This window comes from Lepidothrix coronata, unplaced genomic scaffold (assembly GCF_001604755.1).
Source record: "Lepidothrix coronata isolate B3197 unplaced genomic scaffold, Lepidothrix_coronata-1.0 Scaffold29, whole genome shotgun sequence".
Taxonomy (NCBI): domain Eukaryota; kingdom Metazoa; phylum Chordata; class Aves; order Passeriformes; family Pipridae; genus Lepidothrix; species Lepidothrix coronata.
In genome coordinates, this window is record NW_016690209.1 from 6,396,365 (window position 1) to 6,411,736 (window position 15,372).

General features: G+C 41.6%; 1 protein-coding gene across 3 annotated transcripts; it reads right to left on the minus strand.

Moving 5' to 3' along the window:
• Positions 1 to 648: 648 nt before the first annotated feature.
• PPP1R2 (protein phosphatase 1 regulatory inhibitor subunit 2) lies at positions 649 to 15,074 on the minus strand. 3 transcript variants are annotated; one of them, XR_001874046.1, is made up of 8 exons: positions 14,881 to 15,074; positions 10,534 to 10,641; positions 10,014 to 10,091; positions 9,614 to 9,717; positions 8,198 to 8,380; positions 6,809 to 7,016; positions 5,385 to 5,435; positions 649 to 4,015 (listed from the first exon to the last, which is right to left on the minus strand). XR_001874046.1 is itself a non-coding variant. In XM_017810711.1 (7 exons), exons 1-6 carry the CDS (start codon positions 15,039 to 15,041, stop codon positions 5,431 to 5,433), a joined length of 639 nt encoding a protein of 212 aa, XP_017666200.1. In that variant the 5' UTR covers positions 15,042 to 15,070; the 3' UTR covers positions 649 to 4,015; positions 5,385 to 5,430. The 3 variants fall into 3 exon arrangements, 2 of the variants coding, with proteins under 2 accessions (XP_017666200.1, XP_017666199.1); XM_017810711.1 differs by lacking the exon at positions 6,809 to 7,016 and having other exon boundaries at positions 14,881 to 15,070; XM_017810710.1 differs by lacking the exons at positions 5,385 to 5,435; positions 6,809 to 7,016.
• Between the last annotated feature and the right edge of the window lie 298 nt (positions 15,075 to 15,372).

The window sequence follows — 15,372 nt, forward strand, 5'->3', positions numbered from 1 at the left end:
CTAAGACTGGTGAAATGTCAGAACCAAACTCCAAGTTACACAGATGTAACAACCGTATGTTTTTGTGAGCTGTCCCTCACCAAAAGTAGCCAAACTACCACTAGTTTGGTTAAGGAGTCAAGTCACACCCACTGAGAAGAAGCATCATGTTAAGGAATATTTGTATCACTTAGGCTGCATTGATGTTGTGAAATCCACTTTTCAGCTGAAGTATGCAATTGAAAAAAGCCCAGCTCTTTTTCTGGGAATAGTTTTACTTCCTAAGGAGTAGTTGGTGTTAGTAATTTTCCATTACTCAGTGCTAGTGAGTGATTACTCAACACTGACCATGAAGAGACAGACCAGTGGTGCCTAAATCCTACAACACGCAAAGAAAAACACCCTGTAAAATGCAACCTTTTATGTGGTGCTGCTGTCTTAAATTTGTGATTCGGGTTACCAGATCTACCCTGAGGTCCAGGTAAGCCAACAAATCTGAAAGTGTGTACAAACTTGATTTATATAAAAATTACACTAAAGAGCACATCCTCACTTGCAGTCACAAGGAAATTGCAATATTGGTGTAAGAATTTATCTGTGAACACACCTGCAAACTCTGCAGTAGCTGCTGGTTTCTTCTGAAGAGCTCCAAGAAGTACAACCAATAGATTAGTATTAGTGCCATAAGGCAGTAATGAAAACAATGGTTTTATTTACGTTGTGACACTTAACACTGGTTTCCAATAGAATAATTACATTTGCGAGGTGGCATCATAATTAACACCACAAAAAAAGCATATTACAGAAACAAAGAGTTCTGGTAAGATTTACAGCTTTAATATGAGAGAGTGGAAAAAATATCTGCAGTTTCCACGAACTGTGTACAACTTGGTGTGAAAGAAACTTTAAGAACAGAAAAAAAAACACCTTTATAGACAGAGTTAAGGCTCTTATTTGCAAGTTATCTTCCTATTGGAAGCATATTGAAAATGCTCTCTCTAAACAAGATGCAGCTTGAGGACTCAAACCTGTGCAAGAAGCTTCACAATTATGATGCTGTGGAGCTCACTGTCCACATTAGTAAGGGCTGTATATCTTTTGTTTCCTCTTTGTACCACTCTGTACTGTACAAATGAGCCTTTACCATACGCACCTAAAGATTAAGATGTGCATGCAAGCTAAATCCCCATCAATGTAAAAAGAGAAAAGGCATTTCTTCTCTTGTCCCTTCAGCAGGGAACTATAACTGATATTTCCCAAGCAGAGGGAAATCGGACATCCCTTTGGAAAAAAAGCTATATAGAGTATCTGTAACTACTTGCCTGGTTTAGCTTTTAAAATGCATGAAGGTGTAAGCCTGGAGAAAACCAAGTAAACCCGCCTTTCAGTTAAAAGCAGTGTCAGGGACATCAGGTTTGCACTCCTGGTGAGGAAGATGAAACAGCAGAACAGAATTTTTGCCAGCACCGAGGAGAATGAAGAGAACAAAGCCTTTAAAAAACCCCAAACTAAAACAAGTTTCAAAATGGCATCAAACTAGAACTTAGGGGTTTGGTGGCATGGAAAAAGGGAAATCACTCAGCTCAAAATCATCTGACTGATGAAAGGGCCTACTATACATTCTGAGGTTAATTTAAAACCATCTTCATGCATTTATGTACTCTACCTCCCTCAAAGCTACATTTCATTCGGGACTTTGGAAGCCATTACAGGAAGGGTCTTTATTGGAAATTAGCAGAGTTTGTTTGTTAAACAAAATGCTTTCTAGACCTTGTAGGGTACAGAGAAGCCCCACTGAGCACCAAAATGGTCTTGGACACAGAAGGCGGGGGGTGGGTAAGGAGGACAGGACATTAGCTTGGATAAGAGCTGGTGCTGCAGGTACAAAGTACCCCCGTGTACTTATCACCAAGTACAGGTAACGTGTTGTACAGCCTCGCAGAACAGATCTGTTGCCCACACACATTGGTCACCCCCCGACCCACCCACACCCCTCTGAAAGCGACGTGACTTTGCCGAGCAGGACCTCAGTGCCTGGCACAGGGTCTGAAACACAGCTCAGTGCAGACAACACTCTGAACACTGGAAACTGCTATGGAAAGGGAGCAAACTTAAGAGTTTTGAAATCCTATTCTTGCGAGCCAAATTTAAAGCTCAAATAAATTACTTGAGGAGTCAGAAGTATCTAAATGCTTGCTCTTAACCCCTGTTTTTTCTATGGAAGTGACTGTGTTTGATGCAAGAAGAAATAGCATTATCCATCTTGAAAACTTAGCATCACCACGCTGGCCTGAATCAAGAGTTCAAGTCTTTCTTGTGAAAAGATGCTATTAATCCTGATTCAGGACCTTAGAAGATTAAATAACCCACAGCTGACTAACTACCCTGTTACCTACTAAAGAGAGGAGATAGTTGGGAAAGGCACACTACAACACCCAGTTAGCACAACTCCCAGGTATCTTTGGCAATGCATCCATTCTAATGAATTATTCCTGTATAAATCTTCCAAAGGACAGCATCCTATCACCTTATTCACTCTCAGTCTCTCTGGGACTTCAGGAAAGCTCACACCTGAGAATGCATATAACTGTAAAATAACTTTCATTCCTTTATTCAAACTTCACATATACAGTGGAGAAAAAGACATTTTAAAATAGATCCATATAATTATATGGATTTTTGCAACATATCAAATTCAGATCAAAATTAAGATATACACTGTATTCCATAACCAAGCTAAAGCTTAAGTGTATTACTTTGTTTGTGTAATAAACCCCAGGAACTACTCTGAATACCGAAACATTCACCAGTCAAATTTCACCCAGCGGGAAGTTGCTTACAGCAATTTGGAGGTGCAGAATCCCTCTTTATGGGGGCTATATAACCACACTGTAAACAAAGTATTTGAATTAGGCAGTTTCCCTTCTAGTCTTCCAAAAAGCCTTCATTTATAAAAGCAGTTGCTCTAAGTTGCAATGGACATAGGAAGATACAGACCAGTGGTTTTCAGTATGGGGGTTGCCAACCCCAAATGAGTAGATCAACAGCAGTTATCTTTAATAAAGAACAGCCAGAGCCTAAGCTCAGCACATCTTCACAGTCCTGATGTGGATTTCCTTGTGGCTGGGTGTTTTTCCTCAGGTGCTAGTAGCACAAGCACTGTTCATGCAACTGGAAAGAACCAAACGTCTGAAATGAGCCAGAAGAGTGACGGTGGATGTGGTTTTAAGAGAAAAGCTGGAGGAAACTTCCATGTTGTCACAATAAGCCAAAGAGAGCTCCACAAAACAGCCAGTCCCGATGGAAGAGATAATGACAGTGAAATGCAAAGATCAAGTCAGCCATTTCCAGTGTCAAATCGTTCCCTCCACCAGATGTTAGTACTGCTTTAGTCAGAAACTAACAACTGATTCCAAACACCGCTCTTAAGAAATAACACAGCTCTTGTTCTACAGACTGGGAAAGTGCAGGTAGTAACATACTGAAATCTAGATTAACAGGTCAACACTTTACAAAAAGGTTGTAGGACTTAAATAATCCCTTTTTAAATTGCTTAACACATCTGATAAATAGCTCACATGTCAATGTGATATTATGCTGTACCGTTTGGCTCTTGAATCCCAAACCTTTTGATAAGAGACACCACATCTAGAACACTCTCAAATAAATAGTGAAAAACCGAAAGACAGTGAGTGTTTCGAAGCAAGAGTAACAGTACATCACGCAAGATAATCAGCATTATACATACAGGGAATGCCATTCTGGTTGAACAGATTATGAAGCAGTATTCTTCATGAAATACTAGGCACAAGAATAAATCAATTAGACAGTGTTTTCTGCCTAATGGACAAGTCTAAAATTAACATTCTTGGCAATACAACATTGTAACTGATATGCTTCTCAACATTTAAGAGCCTTAATTGCAAAAAACATGAAGCGATGTTTATATTTGTGTCTTTGACAAGCAGTTACAGTTCTGGACAGATTTCTTCTATGCTGTGTGCTCTACTTTCCAGCTGGTCACGAGTAACATGTGCTGTGTAAGAAAGATTACAAAAAAACAGATAATTCTTCACACTCACTGAATATTTTCAAAACACACATAAATATCCTCCTGAAATCATCTTTGCTTCTCCAAAGCAATACATCTTAGCAATACATCTAATACATCTTAGCAATGTATTAGCTTTTAGTCTAAGAGTGCAGAAACTCAAAGTAGTTATTTTACCCTCACGCTCTGAAAAGGTGGCCAACACCACTGCTCAGCACACTGAGCACCACCCCTGGAACTGGGAGGATTTAACCCAGGAGTTAAGACCTGTCACATGAAGTTCTTGAACACCAGCAAACACAGTACTTTCCATGTCAAATTTCAATTCAGTGAGACACTTGAAATAAAACCCCCCAACTTTATACATGAAGGAGCACAGTCTGTTGTGTTTTCAGGAAGTTGTTAACTCATGGTTTTGAGCCAAAGCACAGCAATAAATTGGAGAAAACTCCTTATTAGTGCTTTTTATACAAAAAAGCCCACTCTCTCTCTATATATGTATGTGCCTAAAAATTAGTGGCAGAAGAGAAAGATCAAAGAATACCACATCAAAATGATAATAATCTTTTTAAAAGACCAGTTAAGCTTGGGCATGAGTTAGGTTTGGTAATGTGCAGTTTAACAAGCAAACAGCATAGTTATAACCAGCAGAACCAATTGCTGTGTGCTCCCAGCCTTCTCCCTTAAATCATCTTTAGGGCAATGCTTGCCCTGGTTAAGAAAACACAGCATATTCTGTATCCACCGAAGGCCAAAGGGCACACCCAGTCAGTGACAGCTCAGCTGATGGGCACTCTCTGAGCAGGGTTAGCACAGCTAAATGAATCAGAGAGAGAACAATAGTCTTACTGCTTGTCAATTAAACTGCTACAGACAATACCCTCTACCTGATACTCTTCTGCAGCAGAAGTAAAGACAGGTCTGCAGGGCAATCATCATGCTTAAATTTACCTACATCAGGAATATTCCCTTCAGTGATTTCAAAGAGAATTTCTAAAGGAAAAGTTTTTATGGAGAGGAACAAAGGTCACTTCTGCTGGCAAAGTCTATTTATGTTGTTCATGGAGTCATAAACAGAGAGTAGCCAGAGAAGCTGAAATGTTGAAACAAGCAAACACAGAATCATAGTATGGTTTGGGTTGGAAGGAACATTAAAGGTCATCTAGTTCCAATCCCCGTGCCACGCGCAGTCTATTGCGACTTCAACTTCCTTTTCCACAAAAAATCTTGGCTGCTAGAATCCATATGAATAGGATAAGGTACAGCTACTCGAGGCAAGCAAGGAATGACCCATCCATTTAGAACACTCAGCAGCCACAATGGAGACGGGCAAAAATACACGAAGAGTTCTCACCATCACTGACTGGACTGGCCATCTTCATTTCGATCGGCAAGAAACCTCAGTCTGTAACCAAGAAGCGCAACTTGGATTAGTGAACCTGGGAGTGTCTGACAGGAGCCTTCTTAAAAACCTGCCCTAAGACTTTAGCCCCTTCTTCAAAAGGGGAGTATAGAGATTAGAAGAGTTAGTTTTACTCAAATACAAAACAGACAGGATTAGAGGGTAAAAAAGAACATCAGATCAGGGAAGCACAGAACCTTTTAGGGATCTTCATAGACCAAAAAAACTTCCAAGTGAGAAGAGGGTCTCAAATTGCCTAAAAGACAACCCAGGAGCCAGTGGAGCCCTAAAGTCACAACAGACCACTAGGAAATGCCTCTTATGTCACGTCTTTACCTGTAATAATCATCAGTACTACAGAAATCATGTTATTGTGTTGGAATAAAAAGACACTGCATTCCAGCTCCCACTCACATAGACTGACAGGCCTAATTGGTGAGTGGTAGCCACATCACCTCACGATCTCCACAACTTCCCAAGAACTCAAGTCAAATGGAAGGATTTATCAAAATGTAGCTACAATACAACACCAGAAACCCCAAGACATTTCCTTTGCAATTAAAAGCAAGTGTCAGGGCTGTTAGTCAGGGAAGCCAATACAAGCCATTGCAAAAATCAGCTCCTGCATCACTCAACCCCTCCTTTCCTATACAAAAGCACTTTAAAACACAATTTGAAGTCAAAGAGCTCTTTGAAAGCTATCCAGGTGAATAATCTTTCCATACTCTTACAGTACTAACAAGGGAATCTCAGGAACATGAATATTAATAGCATTTTGATCTAATTCCACAAAGGAAACAATCAAATTGAAATACTGTTTTAAATACTCAAGTGCTTAATGTGACCAAAAGCACAGCATGACCAAAAGCAGAGATGGGCAAAAAACCCAAGTAGCAAGTGTTAAAACCATCTATTTGAGAAATGTTCCATAGCTCTAATTGACATTTATGAATAAGAAAATTCTTCTGTGCTCTCAGAATACAGATGAGAGAGAGAGAAATAGATGTAATCTCAAAAAAGTTACTCCAGTAAAACTTTGACATTAACACAGCTATGTTGCTGAACATTTATTGCAATGTAGGAACGTTTGAGGACATTCAGTTCACCAGCTGCTACAGAAGTGAGACCAGTACTGAACCTCAGAAGAACTGATCCAAGGACAGAGACCAAAAGCTGTGAGAATTGATACAGAGATTAGGAGATAATGAAGCATCAAGGTTTAAGCAGAATGATAGAAAAGTGAAGAATTGAGAACTACATCAGGTTAATGGAAAGTATTTCTATATGCTATGGTGTGGAGGTGAACCAGTTAGTTAATGGGTTGATAAACTGGGAGACAGTTTATAAGCCGTGAGCAGTCTAAAATTGATAATTACCAGTTGTGGCTCTGAAGCTGGTTATGAGGAAGGTGGAATGGACTTCAACAATAGAGATGGAAAAATGCTGCAAAGGTGTGCCTTCTTTCCAGTGGCGAATGCAGCTGGGGAGCGGAGTTGCCTCTGTTTTACAGCAGAGTGCAGAGAGATGGCAGCTTCAAGCCATGGAGAAAGGTCATACGGTTGCCTATTGGAGCCCTCCTTTCCCCTGGAGAGTGAAGTTCTAGTAATTAGCCATTATAAGGCATATGTTAAGTTACTGGATTAAGTCAGTCCAGTAATGGGTCTCAGACATGAACCAAATGACCCTTTCAGAGCAATTGTGAAGGCATTAGTCCCCCTGTAATAAATGACGGGACTAAAATGTGCAATCCACAGAACTTAAACATGCAACTTTGCATATCATCTTTTTATTGCGTGGAATTTAAATGAATTTTAGAAGAGGTCCGAGTTCACATGGCTGTGAAAAGCACATGTGAACCAAGTTAAACCCATGCAGCATCTTCCCAAGTCTGCAGACCATGCTAACATTTCATAGCTTTGCCACCCGCAGATGAATGAGGCTTACAGATTTCACAGCCCATCAGCAACAGATGTCTGTTTTCTTAATGTCAAAAACTTGTTAAAAGTGCTGTTACACACACAGGTGGGAAGTGAACTGTAATTATTCACCAGAAGACCACCACAAAAATCTAAGACTTTTATTACACAGTTTACCCTTTTCACCCAGAGAGCAGCTTAAAGATGAAAGAGAAGATGTCAGCCTCTATAGTTTTATAAGTTTCCTGTGAAGAGACAGCCCTGAAGCAGGTTCCAGAAACAGCTCCAACCTAAAAGTCCCAGACTTTCTTCCAGTAGCTGCACTAAAAGCAAAACTGAGAGTCTTATCCCATACTATAGAAATAAACATTACTGCTCAAGAACAAGTCTGTACTGAAGGCCTAACACCAGTTTTACATTAGAGTTTTCTTCCTTAGGAAGTTAAGATACAGTCTCAGTGGAGAGGAAACATTCATGGTTGTTTCCTGTTGCTGGCTCTAGGATGGATTGGGAGCAGAATGGGAACTGACCCACAACAAAAAGCCAGGCTCTCCTGTGTGGCCACAGCTTTTAATGCTGGGTACAAGACAGCTTTTCCCTTAAAAAGGATGGTGGCAACTTCACTGCTCAAAGTCAGTTATGTTGGGGAAACAGTAGGAAGCAGAGATGTTTGCTTTTCTGTTTTGTCACAACAAACAAAAGCTTACGTGCTATTTATCAACACTGGTTGTTTGTGTTCCATGCTACAAGTCTCCCTCTCAAGACAGTGTGCAGCATTGCTCACTGTTTCCCAACAGTTCAAAGAGACACCAGTACTTACACGTGCTTTTTAATTAATCAGTAGCTCACCATGTACAGCAGCTTCTGTACTCATTGTTTCCACATCTGCAGCATCAGACATCTCTTCATCCTCATCATCATCATCCTCTTCCTCACCATGTAGTTCTTTTGCAATGAGCTGTCTTGCCAGTTTGATGTTTCTTCCTTCATTGTAGTGCATTTTTCTCTTCATTTCAAACTGTTTCTTTTTCTCTGTGAACAAACAAATGCAAATATTTATTTCTTCCCTTAAAAAGAAAAATCAACCTATTTCTTCTTCAAAGAGGCACTCACTGCTTCCTAGATCAAATTTGTTCCTACCTTGAAAATAACATTATTTAGTCAATCACTGAATTAAAATTATTTTCTTCAAGCAGTGGAGTGTTCTTATATTGAGTCTGACTCACAAAAAGGATAGTAATTGATGGACTGGAATGGCTGAAGCACTTTTAAAAGAACCTGTTTGCAACTAAGAACAAGTCTGAACCAAGAGAAGCATCTGGTAGCGGCACACAAAATTCCAAAGTTTCACAAGCCTTGTTTCTAAGTAAACTTAAGGACAAACTGAGACATACTGGTGGGACAGAAGACAAACTTGTGCAGATGTGGCCTGACTCCTGGCTAGCTACCAAAGGTCAGTTATGAGAGATATTTTTTTCACATGTAGAAGAAAATATTTTCCACTTTCCCCATGGCCTGAAGCCTAACTCTGCTCCATATACTAAACATTAGCAGGTCTAGCAATAATGCATTATAATTAAAATAAACTTTGCTTATTGGCAGCCCAAACACTGTTGGTTTCTCTTCTTACTTCAGAATAGCAGGGTTACACGCTTAAAGTTGGGACCAGGAAATCTGAGAAGCACCAGCTAGATAATGCAAGACTGAAACCTCAGAAGTATTGTTTGATCGTTCCCTCAAAACACTCCAGTTCAAGTTAACACAAAACCACATCTCTATTAAAGGTGCTATTTGCTTTGGAATAACTGTAGATTTCCTACTGGATACACCTACTAGTTGCTTTGAAAACAATAGAAATAGCATCTGTATGTTTGCAAGCAATTAGTAGCATCTTAATTGCAGTGGTACTCATTGAATTAAGCCTACCTGAAATATGTCCATATTAAGAACTACTCCCTCACCCCCAAACCAAAAGAACTTCACTGAGGACTCTAGATTTTTTTACCAGGAATTCCCACAGCTGAAGCTTGTATACAAGAAGGCATCCAGCAACAGCAAATTCCTGTTTATATGTAGATCCCAAACCAAACAGTCCTGATTAGAAACGAACAGCATATTTGTTCAAAGACTATTTATCTTCATTTTCAAATCACAACATTTTTCTAATAGTACTTTTTCTTCCCAAACATTTCTAACTGAAAATCTGAAACTATTTGGTAGGAAAAAAAAAATCAAAGCAAAACACAGGAAACAACTTATGCCTACCTCGTTCCTCAGGTGTTAATTCTTCATCCTCTTCCTCCTCCTCACTGCTTTCCTCTTGCCTTGCTATGATCTTGGGTCCCTTACCTTCAGCTGCAGCTGCCAGTCTACATAAATCATGCAATACAAAATGCTGAAACAGCAAGTTTTTCACTATTTCAGATACATGGCATTTCAGAACACTCATACAGACTGCTTTGTTCATTATTTTTGCATATTTTCATGTAGTAACAACCTGCAATTTTACTAGTGGCGCCATCAAACACTGAAAACCAGTTAATTTTACAACAGCAAAAATGAAACTTCTGGAGAAACCAGCAACAGCTTTCCATAAAGAAAATGTACCCCAGGAAAGAGCAGATTATCATAACATTTAGTCAATTTTTTCTATGACAATACTCACTTTTTACTCAGCACGTCTGCTTTTAAGGGCTCATTTGCTTCTGAATCACTCACTGGATCCTCATCATCTCCTACCATGCTTGGAGGGCAAACAAAAAGTAGCTTTTATTAGTAATTTGCTGCTTAAAGTTTGCTGAGAAAACAGTCAAAACCTTCAATTAAAAGACTGCTTTAGTACTTCAAAAGCTTTCCAAATCTACTTTAAATAATTATATGACAACATTAGATTCTAGCACTGAAAAAAATAAAATCAATACAAGTCAGACTTATTTATTCCATTCAAAGCCTAAAACCTGCTAGACATAAACCTTCTAAAATTGACTTTGCCCTTTTAGATAGTTCTCCTCAGTAGCTATAAGTTTTATTTAGCAGCTTTGTAAATCTGAATACACTGCATATATTCAGTAGGCCTGCACAGTCACAGATAATCAGCCATAATAAATATTACATCACCCACAAAGTAAATTTTGCTGTAAAACTATGACGTCACTTGGCTGCACTCAGGAGTTTAGCAACCATACCTGTGATAAGGAGTACTTGGTTCATCTATTTTCATCAAGCCATAATCTTTGCCTGCAGGGTGGTATGTAGCTATGATGTTCATTTCATCCCACTTCTGGGACTTTTTACTGAAATAAGAAAACAAAGTTAAATTTTCTTATATTCTAAAAACAATTAGTGCTGTTTGACCACAGAAAGAATGCTTAAAACATTTTTTGATCTTCACTACATCCTAAGTGCAAAGAATATTGTTGTGACACACAGACATGTTCAAAGTATGACTAATAAATACTGTTCTATAGATACTTATATCATGACAAATTATCAGTGCAACTTAATTTCCCTAATAAGTCATAATAGCCAGATAAACTCAGTGATCTATAAATGTATTCTTGTTCATATAATCCAGAAACTACTGGTTTTGTTCAATCACTGTCTTGTGAACTGCTGGATTTTACAGTAACTTGTAACAAAGCATTCTTCCTCTTATTACACCCCACAAGACCTCAACAGAACCCAATACCTTCCAGCTCACCTCTGCTCAGGGAGCTGCTATGATTATTAGCAAACTTGTTACATAAACGATACCAACCAGCAAATCCCCCCCTGCAGTAAAATAAGCAGCACGGAACAAGCTGGTTATTAATACTGCTCTTGTAATTCTAAATTGGAATCATAAGCCAACTGATTCACTGCTGTAATTAAGCCGAGGGAGTTTCACATTTTACACAGACAGGCACCAGTGATGTTACATTATTTAGAATTTCCTCAGTCAACCAGAAAATGTACCATTTTATGTGTATTTGGAGAAACAAAAGCTCACCCACACTGACTGCTCACTGACAAAACATATAAGCCACAAGGAAAGCAACTGTCTCGTGGCCAGAGGAAGAGCCATCCCTCCACTGATCTAAAAGCCACAAAAAATGTTAAATGAACAAAACCCACCATGTTCCACATTTTCTCTAAAAAAGGTTATTGCAAGTTTCGTATAAGGTGGTCTTTCCCTTAGCTTAAGCCAAAAATCTAACTTCAGACTAGTAAAATAATTTCACAATTTAGTATTACTTTATGAATTAACATATTCCTGTTGAAAATTATTAGTTAAGAAGCAAATGTTACAGGACTTCGTGAGTTTTGTAGGGGTTTTGTTTGGTTTGGTGTGGTTGGGTTTTTTTGGGGGGGAGGGACAGTTGGCTGGAAGACTTCCACTTAACTACTCTTGTTTAAACAGACTGTTCCAATAACAAACTTGAAAAATATATTCAATCTCAATAACACAAATAGTCTTGAGCAGAATGCTCTCTGTAAAACAAAAACTTATAAGCACAAACTAAAATTTTACATTTACGGGAGCACTGCGTAATAGAGTGTGGGAGGAAAAAAACTGAAGAGAAAAAAAATAGATGTGGGGGCTGATGCTGAATCCCACATGCCACAGACTTACACTCCAAAAATGAATACAAATTGAGTGATCTTAATCCCCTCAGCATACAGTAACCAATGCCAAGCTCTCATGTTTGAGGCTTCAGGTCTATTTAATCATTTTGTGCAGCCTAAGCGGACAACACGTGAGGCCGATCGCGGCTCTGGCAGGGCCAGGAGTCATGAGCTTCCTGATGACAAAGCAGCAGCTCTGGTCTAGGAATGCCAGTCATTCAAACCTTTCTATTTAGGAGTCGAAAAATCACCAGTTAAACCTAAGTTCACCTATGACTAACTAAGATGATCACTCGGTTGCACAGTGAGGGTTTTTATGAGCCATGGCAGCTGGCCAAGGGTACACGGCCCCTGTAAACAGACAGAGCTCAGCTGAGTAGGAAGTATGACAGATGGGAGCAACTCCCAGCACAGGCCTTGTGTTCATTTGCCCAGAGTCCATCAAGGTTTATTGCCTGGGCTCACAGCTCAATACTTGACAATAATATTGGCAATCTTGGAACAATCCCTTTGTATTCGCTGCTTCGAAATCAGACAGCCTACAGCGAGCAAGGCAGCGACTCACAAATAAAAGAGTGAAGAAGTTCGTAGTGGTTTAGTTTTTCACACTCATTTCTTTAAACTCAAATTCCAACATTAAAAGCCTTGGCTGTGGAACTCCTCCCAAAGCACAACTTAAAGTTCAGCTAGGGAAAAAAGAAATCATTAGTGGCAAAGAGACAAACATGTAATTTCTCTGCTGCATGTAAAAAGCCATCACAGGAGAGTGACTAAGCGCTCTAAAAACCCACATCTCCCTTGTTTGTCTCCAATTTTGCATGCTTAGGCATGTCTGCACAGTGTAACACTAATGACAGAGCTCAGGACTATGACAGGGAAATGCCTCCTGACACCCCTTCAGATATGGAAACAGGAAATCTAATCTTCCTCAGGAAAATCATATTTGCAAAATCTCAGAAGTGCTCATTTGTATTTTCTCACATCTTTAAAAATACACAATAATTTCATTTGACACCACACCCTGGACTGGCAAGAAGTCTCAGCAGCAGTGTTACTCAAGGAACACCTCACTCCTCGCTCCTACCATAGCAGGCTCATTTCTTCCAGCACAGGTGCTTGACACACACACTCTCACACTGTTACTCCATAAAATATCAGATCCCATTGCTCACAGGCTCTTACAGGGGCCTGGAGGCAAAAAGTACTGCACATGAGAAATGCCAAGAACATATCTACCAATAAACCACAATCTCAGCTCTCAGGATGCAGTTCCAGGGGTGTCCCAATTTCTCAAGCTTCCATCTTGCATCATATTTTCATTAAGGAAGTTTTCCAAAGAATGTTACCATCACTGACAGCAATGCAAGGTCAAGAATGATGCAAGCCCATGAGAGCTCTACTGAACGTGGATCTTTAAAAGATGACAGCTGACACAATGAGCTCTTTCATCTGCAGTTATTTTTAAAAGATATTCAGAACTGAATTTCAGTACTGGAAATAAGCAGAGAGGCTGCTGACAGAGGTACATGAAGAAAAAAGATACCTGAATTTATTAAATAATTTTTAAACTGCAAGGAAAATCACAGCTGTACTATTTATCATTCTTTTAAAAACAAAAACACTGATATGATGATGCTTGCCAATCAAAAATAATAACTGCACACAAGCCAGCTTTAAATACACTGTACTGATCTTTCCTGGAAATCTCCTAATGCAGCCTGCCAGGTTTAACCAATATCCTTTAGCTTGCAAGGCAATTTCAGAAATAATCTAATTGACTTTATTGACTCACATTGGTAAACAGGAAATAGAAGCTGGACTCCTGCCCACTAACTGCTTCCCAAGAAATTACTGTGTGCAATAACCAATACACCAGATGCTCATCAGTTCATACTCCAATTCCTGCTCATTCAACATGGTACAAAAGAAACTGTAGAAAATTAAACAGAGGCTACCAATAGCTGTACTTCATGTCTGGTGTGGTACTGAACACCCTGTGCTACATAATAGTAAAACTAAAAAACGGGAAAAGAAAAAAAAAAAAGAAAGGAAAAAACCCTGCATGTCCATTTTATTCTAATCATTATTTCTCTCCTGGCAATATGGAGTTAGGTCCCACATAAAGAAAAATGTCAAAAGCAATTTTACAAACAGAGTTCAGGTCAAACCTTGCTCACCATAATGTGATGGAGTCTCAGAGCAACATTAGGAGGCACATGCTGAGTGCATCAGGAAAAGTGCAGGAATTCTCGCTGCTCAAGGACAGGTGCTGGCCGGCTAAAGACCACTTCTTGCATATTTGGACTAACTCAGCACGTTACAATTAAACCAAGATTTTCATGTCAGTCAGATCACAAACCACACGGCCTGTGCACATTCTCAAGTGTGAGATCTTTACGTATGATTCAATACATCTTGATGACACTTCAACCCAGGAGAGGTCCCCTCCCCAGGGACACGCTTCTGGTTACATGAGCTGCCTTTGAGAAGGCTGAGAGTAAATCTCACATGGCAAAGCATTACTTCCCAAAGCGCGAACTACCCTCGTAGCATCTGTAAAGCCCTTTGTGAGCTGCCACACCGGCAGGGAAGTGCCACTCCTCGGCAGGAGCCACGGCCACAGTTACCGCCCGCCTCCGCCCAGGAGCATAGCCCGGCATCCCTCCGCTCCCAGCGGTGCTCCAGCCCCGGCAGGTGCTCCCACTGCCGATGGAGCCGAGCTCCCGGGCGGCCGCAGCACGGGGGCACCGGATGGACCCCCTGATGCCCCCGACACCACCCGGGCAGCGCAGAGCCCCGGCTGGAGACGCCCTCGGCTGACCCCGCTCCGCGGGACCCCGGACAAGCGGGACGGCCGGAGGGAGGGCGAGAGGGATGGAGGGAGGCCCCGCGGGGACGCGCCGCCGCCCCCACCGCCGGGGCCTCACCCGTGCTCGTCCTCGTCGCAGGCCAGGTTGGCCCGCCGCGCCCCGAGGGCCGCTCCCGCCGACGTTGCCTTGCTGCCACTCTTCTTCAGGATGCCTTTGATGGGCCCGCGGCCCGCGGTGGCCGGTACGGAGGGTACCGAGGGCACGGAGGGCGCCTCCATGGCCGCGCCGCCCGCCCGGTGCCGCCCGCTCGGTGCCGCCGCCGCCCCGGCCCGGCCCGCCCCGCGCCAGCGCCGCCGCCCCAGCCCCGCGCTCCCGCCCCCTGGCGGCCGGGAGGACCGACAGCGCCTCCGCCCCCGCCTGCAGGGCGCCTGCGCCACCGCCGGGGGGCGCCCTGCGCGCGCGGCGCTCGCGCATGCGGGGGGGAAGGAGAGCACGCGGACACCGGGACACACACGGACACTGGGACACGGGGACACACACACGGACACGGGGACACGGGGACACACACACGGACACGGGGACACGGGGACACACACACGGACACGGGGA

Excerpts from the sequence above, each read along its gene's own strand:
- PPP1R2 (XM_017810710.1), bottom strand. The coding sequence starts at position 15,041 with ATGGAGGCGCCCTCCGTGCCCTCGGTACCCTCCGTACCGGCCACCGCG. Across the intron at positions 9,718-10,013 it reads GCAGACGTGCTGAGTAAAAA|ACTGGCAGCTGCAGCTGAAG; the intron begins GTGAGTATTGTC and ends TGATTTATGTAG. Across the intron at positions 4,016-8,197 it reads TACAGAAGCTGCTGTACATG|CACATGTTACTCGTGACCAG; the intron begins GTGAGCTACTGA and ends TTTCTTACACAG.